Source organism: Heptranchias perlo, chromosome 2 (genome assembly GCF_035084215.1).
Source record: "Heptranchias perlo isolate sHepPer1 chromosome 2, sHepPer1.hap1, whole genome shotgun sequence".
Taxonomy (NCBI): domain Eukaryota; kingdom Metazoa; phylum Chordata; class Chondrichthyes; order Hexanchiformes; family Hexanchidae; genus Heptranchias; species Heptranchias perlo.
Genome location: NC_090326.1, coordinates 157907763 through 157928841, shown reverse-complemented (window position 1 = coordinate 157928841; position 21079 = coordinate 157907763). Strand labels below are relative to the sequence as shown.

The window sequence follows — 21079 nt, the reverse complement described above, 5'->3', positions numbered from 1 at the left end:
CTGAGGAATACTAGCAGAGCCATAAAATTGAATAGCTTCCTCAAACATTGTTATTGTTTAGTGTGCTTGATTGAAATTGTGTAGTTGTTCAGAAATCAGATTTGAATCTTAACTAAAGTTCATCATCATGAACTAAATTACTGTCTCTCTTAGCCCTTCCTGTGCTTTTCAAACAAGAGCTTCAGAACAAGGAAGCTGAAGAGGCTGGTACTGCCATTCTGCACTGTGAGATCACTAAACCAGATGCCCCAGTGGAATGGAGGATGGGATCTGTGGTACTTCACCCAAGTGAGAAGCATGAAATGAAACAAAAGGGTTCCAGTGTTGAGTTGCTTATTCACAGTCTAAAAGTGGAAGATGCTGGAGAATATACCTGCGATTCAGGGGATCAGCAGACAATGGCCTTGCTAAAAGTGAAGGGTAGGACAACAATCATTACTCTTAATGATTAATTGATTGTCCATCGTCTCATAAGATTTCATCCATACTTTATCCATAATTGTTGGCGCTATGTATTCCTTGTTGAAATTATATATTTTTTTTGTTTCTCGCCAAAATACTTCCACATATTATTATGAAAGTCAGCACTTTTTGGGAGGTGGAAATTGCAACCTAGTTTTAGAATAAGTGTTCTAGATTTTTTTACACGTTAGTGTGACATTAGTTTGAAATATACCAGTATATAAATTGGCAAAAAATATTCTGCATTGCATTGAACTTTTTGTGAAGTTATGCAGAGAAGTATGGAATTGCATAGAAATGGAGTATCTGCTTGTGATGCAATAGATAAAGATCAAATTAAGAATTGGAGGCGGTACAACGATGGTTCAGATGCTGAGAGATTGTTTCCCCTGGCTAGAGAGACTAGAACTAGGGGGCATAGTCGCAGCATAAGGGGTCTGCCATTCAAGACTGAAATGAGGAGGAATTTCTTCATGCTGAGAGTTGTGAATCTTTGGAATTCTCTACTCCAGAGGGTTGTGGATGCTGAATCATTGAATATATTCAAGGCTGAGACGGATAGATTTTCAGACTCTAGGGGAATCAAGGGATATGGAGGTAGGGCAGGAAAGTGGAGTTGAGGTCCGAGATCAGCCATGACCTTATTGAATGGCAGAGCACGCTCGAAGGGCCGCATGGCCAATCCTGCTCCCATTTATTATGTTTTTATTTAGGAGACCAGATGTTGTCCTAGACATAGTTATGTTGTATGATCTTGTGACGTACATGAACTGTTCTAGCAAAATTTAACATTCTTCAGTTCAGGGAGACATAAATTATCAACGCACAGGAAAGTAGCAATTGATCAGTTAACAACAAGGAGTAATCCAATCCAGCAATTCCAGGGACAACAACCACCAAGAGAGCAAGTTCAGGCTTCTGTGGAATACTAGCAGAACAATGAAATTGAATAGCTTCCTTAAATATTGTTATTTTTTAGTGAGCTTGATTGAAATTGTGTATGTGTTTAGAAATCAGATTTGAATCTTAACTAAAATCGATCATCATGAACTAAATTACTGTCTCTCTTAGCCCTCCCTGTGCTTTTCAAACAAGAGCTTCAGAACAAGGAAGCTGAAGAGGATAGTACTGCCATCCTGCACTGTGAGATCACTAAACCAGATGCCCCAGTGGAATGGAGGATGGGATCTGTGGTACTTCACCCAAGTGAGAAGCATGAAATGAAGCAAAAGGGTTCCTGTGTTGAGTTGCTTATTCACAACCTAAAAGGCGAAGATGCTGGAGAATATACCTGTGATTCAGGGGATCAGCAGACAATGGCCTTGCTGAAAGTGAAGGGTAGGCCAACAGTCATCACTCATAATGATTAATTGATTATCCTTCTTCACATACTTTATTCATAGTTGTTGGCGATACCGATTCCTTGTTCCGATTCATAGCATCAAAGATACAGCACAGGAGGAGGCCATTTGGCCCATCGTGCCTTTGCCGGCTCTTTGAAAGAGCTATCTAATTAGTCCCATTCCCTTGCCCTTTCCCCATAGCCCTGTAAATTTTTTCCCATCAAGTATTTATCTTTTGAAAGTTACTATTGAATCTGCTTCCGCCTACCTTCCGCCATGCATTCCGGATCATTACAACTGGCTGCGTTGAAAAAAATGTTTCCTCACGTCGCCTCTGGCTCTTTTGCCGATCAACTTAAATCTGTGTACTCTGGTTACCGACCCTTCTGCCACTGGAAACAATTTCTCCCTATTTTCTCTTTGAAAAACGTTCATGATTTTGAACACCTCTATCAAATCTCCACTGTTCTAAGGTGAATAATCTCAGTTTCTCTAATCTTTCCACATAACTGAAGTCCCCCATCCCAGGTACCATTCTAGTAAATCTCTTCTGCTCCCTCTACATGGCCCTCTCTTTCCTAAATTGTGGTGCCCAGAATTGGATACAATACTCCAGCTGATGCCTAACCAATGTTTTATAAAGGTTTAGCATAACTTCGTTGCTTTTGTACTCTATGACTGTAGTAATAAAGCCCAGGGTCCCATCTGCTATTTAACAGCCTTCTCAACTTGTCCTGCCACCTTCAAAGATTTGTGTATGTGCACCCCCAGGGGGTTCCTGTACCCCCTTTAAATTTGTACCATTTAGTTTATATTGCTTCTCCTCATTCTACCTACCAAAATGTATCATTTCACACTTATCTGGGTTAAATTTCATCTGCCATGTGTCTGTCCATTTCACCAGTCTATCTATGTCCCCCGAGGGCTGTTACTGTCCTCCACATTGATTACTGCATTTCTGAGTTTCGTGTCATCTGCAAACTTATACCCAAGTCCGGGTTGTTAAGATTTATATCTTAATGTTTCACGTCATAATACCTCCATATAATTGTGAAAGTCATCACTTTTTGGGAGGTGGAAATTGCAACATAGTCAATGTTCTAGGTTTTTATATCGATTAGTGCAACATTAGTTTAAAATACATTATATACAATTTGGGAAAAATTATTCAGCACTGCATTGAACTTTTTGTGAAGGTTTGCAGAGAAATCTGGAAGTAGATAGAAATGGAGGCACCGATATTTACGGGGAGGGAGCGGGGATTGTTTTTGTGGGGGTTGCGGGGGAGACCTGGAAATGCCAGGAATGCGGAGGACCTGCCGAATTTAGCGGCAGCACCTCATTATCATTTTTTTACACCGTTTGCCGCCTGGCAGCCAGCCAGATTGACAGGCTGGTGGGTTGCCGGGTGGGAAAGCCAGAGGTAGAAGGCCGCAGCCAGAGACCATTGGGGACAGTCCCCGGGGGATATCGGGAAGGGGTACCGGGAAACATCTTTGTGGTGGGGTAGCAGTGGTTGTATTGGCAATCGGGAGGGAGAGGGGCCTGGGGGAGATTGCGGGTTTTGGGGGGGTGGGTTTCGCCCGATCGCGGCAGAAGATTTGCTTTAGAGCCGTGGGGTGCACTGCTGCTCCTGGCCCACAAGCAGTGCTCTAAAATGCACTGACCTGGATCCAGCTGCACCTGCCTCCATTTATCTGGGTTACATCAGAGCCCTGGGAAACAGGCCTGCTGCTGTTAAATTTAAATTGCTGCCAAAATATCAGGAGCGGAGCATCGTTGACCTATTGTAATTACGGACCCGCCTCTCCAGAGCTGGTTACTCTGACGCCCCGAAACCCACCGCGGTTAAAACAAAAGGATGCGCATTCGCAATGGGTTGGGGTCATGTTTCGTAAATTTGCCGATTTTAGACTCTCCCGCAACTGTCTCCCGCCCATCGATTAAAATCCCGCCCCCCCCCCCCCCCCCCCCCCCGCCCCACCAACCCCCGGAGTGTCCACTTGTGATACACTCGTTAGGGACTAAATTAAGAATGGGTAAGAGACCAGTTGTCGTCTTAGACATAATAATGGTGTGTGATCTTGTGACGACCATAAACAGTTGCAATTTTGACATTCGTCAGTTCAGGCTGGCCGATATTATCAACACATAAGAAAGTAGCAATTTGTCAGTTAACCACAAGGAATAATCCAATCCAGCAATTCTAAGGTCAACAACGATCGTAAGAGCAAGTTCAGGATGCTGAGGAATGCTAACAGAACCATGAAATTCATAGAATCATAGAAAGGTTACAGCAATGAAGGAGGCCACGCCGGCTCTATGCAAGGGCAATCCAGCTAGTCCCACTCCCCCGCCCTATCTCCATAGCCCTGCAAATGTTTTCGTTTCAAGTACTTGTCCATTCCCATTTGAAGGCCATGATTGAATCTGCCTCCACACCCCTCCCCCCCAGCCCCCCCCCCCCCCCCAGGGCAGTGCATTCCACATTCTAACCACTTGCTGTGTAAAAAAAAGTTTTTCCTCATGTCACCTTTGGTTCTTTTGCCAATTATGGTAAATCTATGTCCTCTGGTTCCTGACCCTTCTGCCAGTGGTGACAGTTTCTCTCTATCCACTCTGTCAAGATCCTTCATGATTTTGAATACCTTTATCAAATCTCCTCGCAACTTTCTCTGTTCCAAGGAGAACAACCCCAGTTTCTCCAGTCTACCCATGTAACTAAAGTCCCTCATCCCTGGAATCATTCTAGTAAATCTCTCCTGTACTCTCTCTAAGGCCTTCACATCTTTCCTACAGTGCGGTGCCCAGAACTGGACACAATACTCCAGTTGTGGCCGAACCAGTGTTTTATAAAGGTTCACTATGACGTCCTTACTTTTGTACTCTATGCCTCTATTTAAAAAGCCTAGGAGTCTGTGTGCTTTTTTAAGCGCTTTCTCAACCTGCCCTGCCACCTTCAACGATTTGCGCACGCATATCCCCCGATCTCTCTGTTCCTTTACCCCTTCAGTTGTGGCCTTCAGTTTATATTGCCGCTCTTCATTTATTCTACCGAAATGCAATCCCTCACATTTTTCTGCGTTAAATTTCATCTGCCACGTGTCCGCCCATGCCACCACATCCTCTTGAAGTCTATCACTATCCTGCTCACTGTTCACTACCCTTCCAAGTTTTGTGTCATCTTCAGATTTTGAAAGTGTGCCCTGTACACCCAAGTCCAAGTCATTAATATATATCAAGAAAAGCAATGGTCCCAGCATCGACCCCTGGGGAACACCACCTCCCTCCAGTCTGAAAAACAACCGTTCACCACTACTCTCTGTTTCCTTTCACTTAGCGTTTCTCAAAGTTTCCCCACCACCGAGGTTAAACTGACTGGCCTATAGTTGCTGGGTTTATCCTTGCATCCTTTTTTGAACAAGAGTTTAACATCTGCAATTCTCCAGTCTTCCTTTCCTCAGCAGCCTGGGATGCATCCCATCTGGTCCGGGTGACTTATCTGCTTTAAGTACAGCTTGCCTTACTAGTACCTCTTCTTTATCAATTGAACTAAATTACTGTCTCTCTTAGCCCTTCCTGTGCTTTTCAAACAAGAGCTTCAGAACAAGGAAGCTGAAGAGGATAGTACTGCCATTCTGCACTGTGAGATCACTAAACCAGATGCCCCAGTGGAATGGAGGATGGGATCTGTGGTACTTCACCCAAGTGAGAAGCATGAAATGAAGCAAAAAGGTTCCTGTGTTGAGTTGCTTATTCACAGTCTAAAAGTGGAAGATGCTGGAGAATATACCTGTGATTCAGGGGATCAGCAGACAATGGCCTTGCTAAAAGTGAAGGGTAGGGCAACAATCATTACTCTTGATGATTAATTTATTGTCCATCTTCTCATATGATTTTATCAATCACTTTATCCCTAATTGTTGTCGCTATGGATTTCTTATTCAAATTGTATATTATTTTTTGTTTCTCGCCAAAATACTTCCACATATTATGAAAGTCAGCACTTTTTTGGAGGTGGTAATTGCAACATACTTTTATAATTAGTGTTCGAGATTTTTTTACACATTAGTGTGTCACTAGTTTGAAATATATTAGTATATAAATCAGAAAAAAATATTCTGCGATGCCTTGAACTTTTTATGAAGTTATGCAGTGAAGTCTGGAATTAAACAGAAATGGAGTATCTACTTGTGGTGCACTAGATAAGGACCAAATTAAGAATGAGTAGGAGACCAGTTGTCAGCTTAGATACAGTTATGTTGTATGATCTTGTGATGTACATAAACTGTTGTAGCAAAATTTGACATTCTTCAGTTCAGGTAGACAGAAATTATCAACACACAAGAAAGTAGCAATTGATCAGTTAACAACAAGGAGTTATCCAATCCAGCAATTCCAGGGAAAACAACAACCAAGAGAGCAAGTTCAGGCTTCTGAGGAATACTAGCAGAGCCATAAAATTGAATAGCTTCCTCAAACATTGTTATTTTTTAGTGAGCTTGATTGAAATTGTGTAGTTGTTCAGAAATCAGATTTGAATCTTAACTAAAGTCGATCATCATGAACTAAATTACTGTCTCTCTTAGCCCTTCCTGTGCTTTTCAAACAAGAGCTTCAGAACAAGGAAGCTGAAGAGGCTGGTACTGCCATTCTGCACTGTGAGATCACTAAACCAGATGCCCCAGTAGAATGGAGGATGGGATCTGTGGTACTTCACCCAAGTGAGAAGCATGAAATGAAGCAAAAGGGTTCCAGTGTTGAGTTGCTTATTCACAACCTAAAAGTGGAAGATGCTGGAGAATATACCTGCGATTCAGGGGATCAGCAGACAATGGCCTTGCTAAAAGTGAAGGGTAGGACAACAATCATTACTCTTGATGATTAATTTATTGTCCATCGTCTCAAAGATTTTATCGACCACTTTATCCATAATTCGGGATGGGCAATAAATGCTGGCCTTGCCAGCGACGCCCACATCCCATGAACGAATTTTTAAAAATTGTTGACGATATGGTTTTCTTGTTGAAATTACATCTTAATTTTGCCAAAGTTCTCCACATATTATGAAAGAAAGCAATTTTTGGAGGTGGAAATTGCAACATAGTTTTCTAGTCAGTGTTTTAAATTTTTATTTTACTTAGTGTGACATTAGTTTTAAATACATTTGTATATAAATTCCTGCCCATTGTTGGAGGTGGGGGGGTTAAAATCCTCCTAGAATGTCTGCTCGCCATGCACTCGATAGCAACTAAATTAAGAATGGGTAGGAGACCAATTGTCATCTTAGACTTGGTTATAGTGTATGAGCTTGTGACGACCATAAACTGATGTTGCAAATTTTGACATTCTTCATTTCGGGCTGGCAGCTATTATCAACACACAAGAAAATAGCAATTTGTCAGTTAACAGCAAGGAATAATCCAATCCTGCAGTTCTTAGGTAACAACCATAAGAGCAAGTTCAGGCTGCTGAGGAATGCTAATAGAATCATGAAATTGAATAGCTTCCTCAAACATTATTACTTTCAGCGAGCTTGTTTCAAATTTTGTTCAGAAATCAGATTTGAATCTTAACTAAAGTCCATCATCATGAACTAAATTACTGTCTCTCTTAGCCCTTCCTGTGCTTTTCAAACAAGAGCTTCAGAACAAGGAGGCTGAAGAGGATAGTACTGCCATTCTGCACTGTGAGATCACTAAACCAGATGCCCCAGTGGAATGGAGGATGGGATCTGTGGTACTTCACCCAAGTGAGAAGCATGAAATGAAACAAAAGGGTTCCAGTGTTGAGTTGCTTATTCACAGTCTAAAAGTGGAAGATGCTGGAGAATATACCTGCGATTCAGGGGATCAGCAGACAATGGCCTTGCTAAAAGTGAAGGGTAGGACAACAATCATCACTCTTAATGATTAGTTGAATGTCCATCTTCTCATAAGATTTTGTCAACCACTTTATCCATAGTTGTTGGCGATATAGATTCCTTGTTCAGATTCATAGCATCAAAGGTACAGCACAGGTGGAGGCCATTTGGCCCATCGTGCCTTTGCCGGTTTTTTGAAAGAGCTATCTAATTAGTCCCATTCCTGTGCTCTTTCCCCACAGCCTTGTAAATTTTTTCCCATCAAGTATTCATCCAATTCCCTTTTGAAAGTTACTATTGAATCTGATCCATAAGAGCAAGTTCAGGATGCTCAGGAATGCTAACAGAACCATGAAATTCATAGAATCATAGAAAGGTTACAGCAATGAAGGAGGCTAGTCGGCCCATCGAGTCCGCGCCGGCTCTATGCAAGGGCAATCCAGCTAGTCCCACTCCCCGCCCTATCTCCATCGCCCTGCAAATGTTTTCGTTTCAAGTACTTGTCCAGTTCCCATTTGAAGGCCATGATTGAATCTGCCTCCACACCCCTCCCCCCGCCTCCCGGGCAGTGCATTCCACATTCTAACCACTCGCAGTGTAAAAAAAGTTTTTCCTCATGTCACCTTTGGTTCTTTTGCCAATTATCGTAAATCAATGTCCTCTGGTTCTTGACCCTTCCGCCAGTGGTGACAGTTTCTCTCTATCCACTCTGTCAAGACTCTCCATGATTTTGAATACCTCTATCAAATCTCCTCTCAACTTTCTCTGTTCCAAGGAGAACAACCCCAGTTTCTCCAGTCTATCGATGCAACTGAAGTCCCTCATCCCTGGAATCATTCTAGTAAATCTCTCCTGAACTCTCTCTAAGGCCTTCACATCTTTCCTACAGTGCGGTGCCCAGAACTGGACACAATACTCCAGTTGTGGCCGAACCAGTGTTTTATAAAGGTTCACCATGACTTCCTTACTTTTGTACTCTATGCCTCTATTTATAAAGTCCAGGAGCCTGTGTGCTTTTTTAACAGCTTTCTCAACCTGCCCTGCCACCTTCAACGATTTGTGCACACGTATCCCCCGATCTCTCTGTTCCTTTACCCCTTCAGTTTATATTGCCGCTCTTCATTTATTCTACCGAAATGCATCACCTCACATTTTTCTGCGTTAAATTTCATCTGCCACGTGTCCGCCCATGCCACCACTGTGTCTATATCCTCTTCAAGTCTATCACTATCCTCCTCACTGTTCACTACCCTTCCAAGTTTTGTGTCATCTTCAGATTTTGAAAGTGTGCCCTGTACACCCAAGTCCAAGTCATTAATATATATCAAGAAAAGCAATGGTCCCAGCATCGACCCCTGGGGAACACCACCTCCCTCCAGTCTGAAAAACAACCGTTCACCACTACTCTCTGTTTCCTTTCACTTCGCGTTTCTAAAAGTTTCCCCACCACCGAGGTTAAACTGACTGGCCTATAGTTGCTGGGTTTATCCTTGCATCCTTTTTTGAACAAGAGTTTAACATCTGCAATTCTCCAGTCTTCTGACACCATCCCCATTTCTAAGGATGTTTGGAAGATTATGGCCAGTACCTCCGCAATTTCCACCCTTCCTTTCCTCAGCAGCCTGGGATGCATCCCATCTGTTCCGGGTGACTTATCTGCTTTAAGTACAGCTTGCCTTACTAGTACCTCTTCTTTATCAATTGAACTAAATTACTGTCACTCTTAGCCCTTCCTGTGCTTTTCAATTGTAAACAATTTTACAACACCAAGTTATAGTCCAGCAATTTTATTTTAAATTCACAAGCTTTCGGAGGCTACCTCCTTCCTCAGGTGAACGATGTTTTCCACATCGTTCACCTGAGGAAGGAGGTAGCCTCCGAAAGCTTGTGAATTTAAAATAAAATTGCTGGACTATAACTTGGTGTTGTAAAATTGTTTACAATTGTCAACCCCAGTCCATCACCGGCATCTCCACATCATGTGCTTTTCAAACAAGAGCTTCAGAACAAGGAAGCTGAAGAGGATAGTACTGCCATTCTGCACTGTGAGATCACTAAACCAGATGCCCCAGTGGAATGGAGGATGGGATCTGTGGTACTTCACCCAAGTGAGAAGCATGAAATGAAGCAAAAGGGTTCCTGTGTTGAGTTGCTTATTCACAACCTAAAAGGCGAAGATGCTGGAGAATATACCTGTGATTCAGGGGATCAGCAGACAATGGCCTTGCTGAAAGTGAAGGGTAGGCGAACAGTCATCACTCATAATGATTAATTGATTATCCTTCTTCACATACTTTATTCATAGTTGTTGGCGATACTGATTCCTTCTTCCGATTGATAGCATCAAAGATACAGGAGGAGGCCATTTGGCCCATCGTGCCTTTGCCGGCTCTTTGAAAGAGCTATCTAATTAGTCCCATTCCCCTGCTCTTTCCCCACAGCCCTGTAAATTTTTTTCCCATCAAGTATTTATCTTTTGAAAGTTACGATTGAATCTACTTTCACCAACCTTTCAGGCGATGCATTCCGAATCATTACAACTTGCTGCGTTGAAAGAAATGTTTCCTCATGTCACCTCTGGCTCTTTTGCCTATCAGCTTAAATCTGTGGTCTCTGGTTACCGACCCTTCTGCCACTGGAAACAATTTCTCCCTATTTACTCTGTGAAAAACGTTCAAATCTCCCCTTAACCTTCCCTGTTCTAAGGTGAATAATCTCTGTTTCTCCAATCTTTCCACAGAACTGACGTCCCTCATCCCTGGTACCATTCTAGTAAATCTCTTCTGCACCCTCTCCATGGCCCTCTCTTTCCTAAATTGTGGTGCTCAGAATTGGATACAATACTCCAGCTGATGCCTAACCAATGTTTTATAAAGGTTTAGCATAACTTCCTTGCTTTTGTACTCTACGCCTCTATTAATAAAGCCCAGGGTCCCATATGCTATTTAACGGCCTTCTCAACTCGTCCTGCCACCTTCAAAGATTTGTGTATGTTCACCCCCAGAGGGTTCCTGTACCCCCTTTAAAGTTGTACCATTTAGTTTATATTGCTTCTCCTCACTCTTCCTACCAAAATGTATCATTTCACACTTGTCTGCGTTAAATTTCATCTGCCATGTGTCTGTCCATTTCACCAGTCTATCTATGTCCCCCGAGGCCTCCACATTGGTTACTACATTTCCGAGTTTCGTGTCATCTGCATACTTTGCGATTATACTCTCTGTACCCAAGTCCAGGTCATTAAGATTTATATCTTAATTTTGTTTCACGCCAAAATACCTCCATATTTTTTTTTTTTTTTTATTCGTTCACGGGATGTGGGCGTCGCTGGCAAGGCCGGAATTTATTGCCCATCCCTAATTGCCCTCGAGAAGGTGGTGGTGAGCCGCCTTCTTGAACCGCTGCAGTCCGTGTGGTGACGGTTCTCCCACAGTGCTGTTAGGAAGGGAGTTCCAGGATTTTGACCCAGCGACAATGAAGGAACGGCGATATATTTCCAAGTCGGGATGGTGTGTGACTTGGAGGGGAATGTGCAGGTGGTGTTGTTCCCATGCGCCTGCTGCTCTTGTCCTTCTAGGTGGTAGAGGTCGCGGGTTTGGGAGGTGCTGTCGAAGAAGCCTTGGCGAGTTGCTGCAGTGCATCCTGTGGATGGTGCACACTGCAGCCACAGTGCGCCGGTGGTGAAGGGAGTGAATGTTTAGGGTGGTGGATGGGGTGCCAATCAAGCGGGCTGCTTTATCTTGGATGGTGTCGAGCTTCTTGAGTGTTGTTGGAGCTGCACTCATCCAGGCAAGTGGAGAGTATTCCATCACACTCCTGACTTGTGCCTTGTAGATGGTGGAAAGGCTTTGGGGAGTCAGGAGGTGAGTCACTCGCCGCAGAATACCCAGCCTCTGACCTGCTCTCGTAGCCACAGTATTTATATGGCTGGTCCAGTTAAGTTTCTGGTCAATGGTGACCCCCAGGATGTTGATGGTGGGGGATTCGGCGATGGTAATGTCGTTGAATGTCAAGGGGAGGTGGTTAGACTCTCTCTTGTTGGAGATGGTCATTGCCTGGCACTTATCTGGCGCGAATGTTACTTGCCACTTAAGAGTCCAAGCCTGGATGTTGTCCAGGTCTTGCTGCATGCAGGCTCGGACTGCTTCATTATCTGAGGGGTTGCGAATGGAACTGAACACTGTGCAGTCATCAGCGAACATCCCCATTTCTGACCTTATGATGGAGGGAAGGTCATTGATGAAGCAGCTGAAGATGGTTGGGCCGAGGACACTGCCCTGAGGAACTCCTGCAGCAGTGTCCTGGGGCTGAGATGATTGGCCTCCAACAACCACTACCATCTTCCTTTGTGCTAGGTATGAGTCCAGCCACTGGAGAGTTTTCCCCCTGATTCCCATTGACATCAATTTTTCTAGTGCTCCTTGGTGCCACACTCGGTCAAATGCTGCCTTGATGTCAAGGGCAGTCACTCTCACCTCACCTCTGGAATTCAGCTCTTTTGTCCATGTTTGGACCAAGGCTGTAATGAGGTCTGGAGCCGAGTGGTCCTGGCGGAACCCAAACTGAGCATCGGTGAGCAGGTTATTGGTGAGTAAGTGCCGCTTGATAGCGCTGTCGACGACACCTTCCATCACTTTGCTGATGATTGAGAGTAGACTGATGGGGCGGTAATTGGCCGGATTGGATTTGTCCTGCTTTTTGTGGACAGGACATACCTGGGCAATTTTCCACATTGTCGGGTAGATGCCAGTGTTGTAGCTGTACTGGAACAGTTTGGCTAGAGGCGTGTCTAGTTCTGGAGCACAAGTCTTCAGCACTGCAGCTGGGATGTTGTCGGGGCCCATAGCCTTTGCTGTATCCAGTGCACTCAGCCGTTTCTTGATATCACGTGGAGTGAATCGAATTGGCCGAAGACTGGCTTCTGTGATGCTGGGGATATCGGGAGGAGGCTGAGATGGATCATCCACTCGGCACTTCTGGCTGAAGATGGTTGCAAACGCTTCAGCCTTGTCTTTTGCACTCACGTGCTGGACTCCGCCATCATTGAGAATGGGGATGTTTGCAGAGCCTCCTCCTCCCGTTAGTTGTTTAATTGTCCACCACCATTCACGACTGGATGTGGTAGGACTGCAGAGCTTTGATCTGATCCGTTGGTTGTGGAATCGCTTAGCTCTGTCTATAGCATGTTGCTTCCGCTGTTTAGCATGCATGTAGTCCTGAGTTGTAGCTTCACCAGGTTGGCACCTCATTTTTAGGTACGCCTGGTGCTGCTCCTGGCATGCTCTTCTACACTCCTCATTGAACCATGGTTGATCCCCTGGCTTGTTGGTAATGGTAGAGTGAGGAATATGCCGGGCCATGAGGTTACAGATTGTGCTGGAATACAATTCTGCTGCTGATGGCCCACAGCGCCTCATGGATGCCCAGTTTTGAGCTGCTAGATCTGTTCTGAATCTATCCCATTTAGCACGGTGGTAGTGCCACACAACACGTTGGATGGTGTCCTCAGTGCGAAGACGGGACTTCATCTCCACGAGGACTGTGCGGTGGTCACTCCTACCAATACTGTCATGGACAGATGCATTTGCGACAGGTAGATTGGTGAGGACGAGGTCAAGTGAGTTTTTCCCTCGTGTTGGTTCGCTCACCACCTGCCGCAGGCCCAGTCTAGCAGCTATGTCCTTCAGGACTCGGCCAGCTCGGTCAGTAGTGGTGCTACCGAGCCACTCTTGGTGATGGACATTGAAGTCCCCCACCCAGAGTACATTTTGTGCCCTTGCTACCCTCAGTGCTTCCTCCAAGTGGTGCTCAACATGGAGGAGGACTGATTCATCAGCTGAGGGAGGACGGTAGGTGGTAATCAGCAGGAGGTTGCCTTGCCCATGTTTGACCTGATGCCATGAGATTTCATGGGGTCCAGAGTCAATGTTGAGGACTCCCAGGGCCACTCCCTCCTGACTGTATATCACTGTACCGCCACCTCTGGTGGGTCTGTCCTGCCGGTTGGACAGGACATACCCAGGGATGGTGATGGAAGAGTCTGGGACGTTGGCTGACAGATATGATTCTGTGAGTATGGCTATGTCAGGCTGTTGCTTGACTAGTCTGTGGGACAGCTCTCCCAATTTTGGCACAAGTCCCCAGATGTTAGTAAGGAGGACCTTGCAGGGTCGACTGGGCTTGGTGTTTTGCCGTTGTCGTGTCCGGTGGTCCGTCCGGTTTTATTCTTATTATGACTTTTCGTGGCGAGATTTTACAACTGAGTGGCTTGCTAGGCCATTTCAGAGGGCAATTAAGAATCAACCACATTGCTGTGGGTCTGGAGTCACATATAGGCCAGACCAGGTAAGGGCGGCAGCCTTCCTTCCCTAAAGGACATTAGTGAACCAGATGGGTTTTTACGATAATCCGGTAGTTTCATGGCCATCATTACTGATACTAGTATTTTAATTCCAGATTTTTATTTAATTAATTGAATTTTTAATTAATTAATTGAATTTAAATTCGCCAGCTGCCGTGGCGGGATTTGAACTCATGACTCTGGATTTTTAGTCCAGGCCTCTGGATTATTAGCCCAGTAACATAACCACTATGCTACCGTACCCTATATTATGAAAGTCAGTACTTCTTGGGAGATGGAAATTGCATCATAGTCAATGTTCTCGGTTTTTAAATCGATTGGTGCATCATTAGTTTAAAATACATTGGTATACAGTTTGGAAAAAATTATTCAGCACTGCATGGAATTTTTTGTGAAGCTTTGCAAAGAAACCTGGAAGTACATAAAAATGGAGGCACTGATGTTTACGAGGAGGCGGGGAAGGAGCGGGGATCGTATTTGTGGGGGGATAACCTGGCAATGCCAGGAATGCGGAGGACCTGCCGAATTTGATGGCAGCATCTCATTATCATTTTTTTACTCCGTTTCCCGCCCAGCAACCAGCCAGATTGGCAGGCTGGTGAGTTGCCGGGCGGTAAAGCCAGAGGTAGAAGGCCGCAGCCGGGGGCCATTGGAGACAGCCCCTGGGAGATATCCGGAAGGGTTACCTAGAAATATCGTGGGCTGGTTGGGGGGTGGGGTGTGTTGTGGTTGCAGTGTTCGGACTGGCAATCGGGAGGCGGGGGACTGGGAGAGATCGCGGGTTGGAAGGCGGGGTGTTGCCCAATCGCGGCAGAACATTTGCTTCAGAGGAGTGGCCCACAAGCAGTGCTCTAAAATGCACTGACCTGGATCCGGCTGTACCCGCCACCCTTTATCTGCCGGATTTCCCGAATCCTGGGAATCCGGCCTGCAGCTGTTAAATTTAAATCGCTACCAAAATATCAGGAATGGAGCCTAATTTACATATTAGAATCATAGAAGTTTACAACATGGAAACAGGCCCTTCGGCCCAACATGTCCATGTCGCCCAGTTTATACCACTAAGCTAGTCCCAATTGCCTGCACTTGGCCCATATCCCTCTATACCCATCTTACCCATGTAACTGTCCAAATGCTTTTTAAAAGACAAAATTGTACCCGCCTCTACTACTGCCTCTGGCAGCTCGTTCCAGACACTCACCACCCTTTGAGTGAAAAAATTGCCCCTCTGGACCCTTTTGTATCTCTCCCCTCTCACCTTAAATCTATGCCCCCTCGTTATAGACTCCCCTACCTTTGGGAAAAGATTTTGACTATCTACCTTATCTATGCCCCTCATTATTTTATAGACTTCTATAAGATCACCCCTAAACCTCCTACTCTCCAGGGAAAAAAGTCTCAGTCTATCCAACATATTATAATTATGGACCCGCCTCTCCAGCGCGGGTTACTCTGATGTTCTGAGACACGTCACAGTTAAAACAGAAAGAGGCGCATTTGCGGTGTGTTGGGGTCGGGTTTCGTAAATTTGCCGATTTTAGTGTCCCCCCAACACCCCCCACCCTCTCCCGCCCGTCGTAGGGGGGTTAAAATCCCCCCTGGAGTGTCTGCTTGTGATGCATTCGATAGGGACTAAATTAAGAATGGGTAGGAGACCAGTTGTTTTCTTAGTCATAGTTATTGTGTATGATCTTGTAACGACCATAAACTGTTGCAAATTTTGATATTCTTCAGTTCAGGCTGGCCGATATTATGAACACATAAGAAAGTAGCAATTTGTCTGTTAACAACAAGGAATAATCCAATCCAGCAGTTCTAAGGTCAACAACACCCATAAGAGCAAGTTCAGGCTGCTGAGGAATGCTAACAGAACCATGAAATTGAATAGCTTCCTCAAACATTGTTATTTTCAGTGAGCTTGTTTCAAATTTTGTTCAGAAATCAGATTTGAATCTTAACTAAAGTCCATCATCATGAACTCAATTACTGTCTCTCTTAGCCCTCCCTGTGCTTTTCAAACAAGAGCTTCAGAACGAGGAAGCTGAAGAGGATAGTACTGCCATTCTGCACTGTGAGATCACTAAACCAGATGCCCCACTGGAATGGAGGATGGGATCTGTGGTACTTCACCCAAGTGAGAAGCATGAAATGAAGCAAAAGGGTTCCTGTGTTGAGTTGCTTATTCACAGCTTAAAAGCCGAAGATGCTGGAGAATATACCTGCGATTCAGGGGATCAGCAGACAATGGCCTTGCTAAAAGTGAAGGGTAGGACAGCAATCATTACTCTTAATGATTAATTTATTGTTCATCGTCTTATAGGGAGAGGTTGGATAGACTGAGACTTTTTTCCCTGGAGAGTAGGAGGTTTTAGGGGTGATCTTATAGAAGTCTATAAAATAATGAGGGGCATAGATAAGGTAGATAGTCAAAATCTTTTCCCAAAGGTAGGGGAGTCTATAATGAGGGGACATAGATTTAAGGTGAGAGGGGAGAGATACAAAAGGGTCCAGAGGGGCAATTTTTTCACTCAAAGGGTGGTGAGTGTCTGGAACGAGCTGCCAGAGGCAGTAGTAGAGGCGGGTACAATTTTGTCTTTTAAAAAGCATTTGGACAGTTACATGGGTAAGATGGGTATAGAGGGATATGGGCCAAGTGCAGGCAATTGGGACTAGCTTAGTGGTATAAACTGGGCAACATGGACATGTTGGGCCGATGGGCCTGTTTCCATGTTGTAAACTTCTATGATTCTATTTTATCTACCACTTTACCCATAATTGTTGGCGATATGGATTCCTTATTCAAATTATATCTTAATTTTGCCAAAATACCTCCACATATTATGAAAGAAATCATTTTTGGGAGGTGGAAACTGCAAGATAAGTTTTATAGTCAGTGTTCTAAGTTTTTATTTCGATTAGTGCATCATTAGTTTTAAATTCATTTGTATATAAATTGAAAAGAATTATTCAGCACTGCTTTGAACTTTTTGTGAAACTTTGTAGAGAAGTCTGGAATTACATAGAAATGGAGGCCCCGATGTTTACAGGGAGGGAGGGGGTCTGCGTGTTTCTGGACGGGCAACCCGGAAATCCTGAGAATGCGGAGGTCCTGACGAATTTAACGGCAGCACCTCATTATCATATTTTTACTCTGTTCCCCGCCCGGCAACCGGCCAGGTTGGCGGGTTGCAGGGCGGGAAAGCCAGCAGTAGAAGGCCGCAGTGGGGGCACCATTGGGACAGTCTCCAGGAGATATCAGGAAGGGGACTGGGTACAACGCGGGTTAGTGTGGGGAGGTGCGTGGGGCGTTGGTCGGACCAGCAATCGGGAGGGAGGGGGGACTGGGACATATCGCGGGTTGTGGGTGTTGGCCGATCACAGTAAAAGATTTGCTTGAGACCCAGAGGTGCGCTCCTGCTCCTCCTGGCCCACAGGCAGTGCTCCAAAATGCACTTAGGTACTGAATCCGGCTGCTCACGGGTCTGCTGGGTTTCCCAAGCCCTTGGAAACCGGCTTGCAGCCGTTAAATTTAAATATCTGCCAAAATATCAGGAACGGAGCCTTATTTACTTATTATAATTATGGACCCACCTCTTCAGGACAGGTTACTCTGACGCCCCTAAACGCACAACGGTTAAAGCGGAAGGAGGCATGTTCGCGGCGGGTTGGGGTCGGGTTTTGCAAATTTGCCCATTTTGAACCCCCCCCCCCCCCCGACTTTCTCCCGCCCATTGTGGGGAGGCGGGTAGAATTCCCCCGGAATGTCTGCTTGCGATGCACTCGATAGAGACTAAATTAAGAATGGGTAGGAGACCAGTTGTCTTCTTAGATTTAGTTATGGTGTATGAGCTTGTGATGACCATAAACTGATGTTGCAAATTTCAATTCAGGCTGGCAGCTATTATCAACACACAAGAAAGTAGCAATTTGTCTGTTAACAGCAAGGAATAATCCAATCCAGCAGTTCTAAGGTCAACAACAACCATAAGAGCAAGTTCAAGCAGCTGAGGAATGCTAACAGAACCATGAAATTGAATAGCTTCCTCAAACATTGTTATTTTTAGTGAGCTGGTTTCAAATTTTGTTCAGAAATCAGATTTGAATCTTAACTGAAGTACATCTTCATGACCTAAATTACTGTCTCTCTTAGCCCTTCCTGTGCTTTTCAAACAAGAGCTTCAGAACAAGGAAGCTGAAGAGGATAGTACTGCCATTCTGCACTGTGAGATCACTAAACCAGATGCCCCAGTGGAATGGAGGATGGGATCTGTGGTACTTCACCCAAGTGAGAAGCATGAAATGAAGCAAAAGGGTTCCTGTGTTGAGTTGTTTATTCACAGTTTAAAAGTGGAAGATACTGGAGAATATATCTGCGATTCAGGGGATCAAGAGACAGCTGCATCTTTAAAAGTGAAGGGTAGGACAACAATCATTACTCACCGTAATTAAATAATGACAACATAGGAACAAGTATTTTTGGCATTGCAGGGTAGTCCAGGGTGGCGAACTGTCATCTCTCAAGCCGCGTGCAGCTGGGGTGGTTCTGAAGTAGAACCTTTTGCTTAGCCTCAGCTGCCCACTCTCATCCCCACTAAAAAGCAAACGGGAAGCTTCACAAGCACAAGCCTTCAGCACAGTAGAATATGTGAATCTGTAGCAGAAAACAAGGCCGACAGAGTGGATGAATCACTACAATTTTTGCACAAGATCACCCAGGATAACATAGACGTCATATACGGGTATGGTCTTGTAGTGGTTATGTTACTGTACTAATAATCCCAGAGGCCTGGACTAATAATCCAGAGAATGTGAGTTGAAATCCCACTATACAAGTTTGAGAATTTTTTAAATCTGGAAATAAAAAGCTGTTATCAGTAAAAGTGATCATGAAGCTGTCGGATTGTTGTAAAAATCCTAATGTCCTTTAGGGGAGGAAACCCGCCATCCTGATCTGGTCTGTCCTATATGTGACTCCAGTCCCACAACAACGTGGTTGACTCTTAAACCTCCCCCCTCTTCCCTGAAGTCACTTAGCAATCACTCATTTGTATTAAACCTTCAAGAAAAAGGCCCACCACCACTTTCTCGGGCAGTAGGGGATGGGCAATAAATGCTGGCCTTGCCAGCAACGCCCACATCCTGAGAATGAATTTTTAACAAGATATTGTGTTGTTTTTTAAAATGAAATACTGAAGCATTATGCTGCCCAGCATATCTTGAGGATCACATGCAAGCTGATATACAAAGTGCAGAAAATGAAGTGGGAAATTATAATACTGAGGAAGAAATGAAAACATCTGCTCAATAAGGGATAGGCTGATCAGAAAGGTTAATGCGTAGCTGAAAGAGTTGTGTGGGAAGGACAGGTTCCATTTCATGGGACACTGGCACCAGTACTGGGACAGGAAGGATACATGGGGCGGTGCATAAGGCTTTAAACTAGCAAGATAGGGGGATGGAACTGGTAGCAATAACAAACCAACAAACCTTAAAGATAAAAGAAACAGGAGATGAGTGTAAAGGTCAGACCAGAGTAAGGAATAAAGACAACATAAATGGTCAAGGAACAAATACAGTTGTAAAGCAAGTATAAAAGGGACTGTTAAAAATAAAGTAGGAGGAACAACTATTAAAGATTAATTAAACTTCCTGTACTGCAGTGTACACATCGTCCAAAATAAAATGGAGGAACTGAAGGCAATAATCCGTAGTGAGGAACCAGATGTAGTAGGAATAACTGAAACATGACTACATAAAGAATAGGACTGGCAATAATCAGAAAGGATAGGGAAGGAAGAAGGGGGGGTGGAGTAGCTGTACTAATTAGAGATAACATAATGGCAGTAGAGAAAAGGGACATCATTAACAGAAGGATAGAAACAGAATCCATATGGATTGAAATAAAAGATAACAAGGGATCGATCATGCTAATAGGGGTATACTACAGACCACCTAATAGTGGAAAGGAGGTGGAAGAAGAAATATGTAAGCAGATATGTGAAATGAGTAAAGGACATAGAATAATAATCGTGGGAGATTTTAACAACCCCCAAATAAACTGACAAGAAGAGGTAGGTAAAGGGGTACAGGGAATGGAGTTTTTACAATGTGTGCAGGACTCCTTTCTTACCCCAGTATGTGAGAAGCCCAACAAGAGAGGAAGCACTGCTGGATCTAGTAAGGGGAAATGAACCAGAACAGATAAGAGAAGTAACTGTAGGGGAATATCTAGGCAATAGCGATCACAACTTAATAAGGTTTAAGATAAAGATTGAGAAGGACATAAGTAAGACAAAGACTAAAGTAATAAATTGGAAAAAAGCTGATTTTCAGGGGATGAAAATGGAACTAGGGAAAATAAACTAGAACAATTTACTGATAAACAAAGGAATAGATCAGCAGTGGGAAACATTTAAAACTGTGATCAATAGAGTCCAGGAGAAATATATCCTATTAAAAAGCAAGAACAAACTAGCTAGTAATGATGCACCATGGAAGAATAAAGAAATAAGGGCAAAATTGAAACTAAAGAAAAAGGCATCCACTAAGTACATAGACAACAAAGGAGAGGATGTCAAAAGGGAATACGAAAAGGTTAGGAAAGAAAAACAAATAGGATGGCAAAGAGAAAGTACAACATTAAATTATCAAGGAATATAAAATAAAATAGTATTCTATAGATACAAATAACAAAAGAAAAATCAGGATAGGGATAGGGCCACTAAGGGGTGCACGCAATAATCTCACAGGTAATGACAGTGAAATGGCAGAAATATTAAATAATTACTTTGCCTCAGTGTTTATCAGGGAGACTAACATGGTGCGCATGACATTGGGAGATAATTGATAGACTAATCAAACTTAGAGAGGATAATACCCCTGGGCTGGATGTTTTGCATCCATGCATATTAACATAAGTTAGGGAAAAGATAGCAGAGGCACTATTACATACATATATATAAAAATTCATTAGGAAAGGGAATAATGCCAGAGGACTGTCGGACAACTAATGTGATTCCTATATTTAAAAAGGGAAATAGAACCAGTCCA

General features: G+C 44.0%; 1 protein-coding gene across 1 annotated transcript in view; it reads left to right on the top strand.

Moving 5' to 3' along the window:
• The window catches only part of LOC137299362 (obscurin-like), a 552786-nt gene that overhangs the window by 236894 nt on the left and 294813 nt on the right, over positions 1–21079 (top strand). The window contains exons 42-48 of the mRNA XM_067968057.1: positions 154–420; positions 1534–1800; positions 5379–5645; positions 6395–6661; positions 7423–7689; positions 16029–16295; positions 18180–18446. Coding sequence (XP_067824158.1) covers positions 154–420; positions 1534–1800; positions 5379–5645; positions 6395–6661; positions 7423–7689; positions 16029–16295; positions 18180–18446 — 1869 coding nt within the window. The remainder of the gene's footprint in view (positions 1–153; positions 421–1533; positions 1801–5378; positions 5646–6394; positions 6662–7422; positions 7690–16028; positions 16296–18179; positions 18447–21079) is intronic.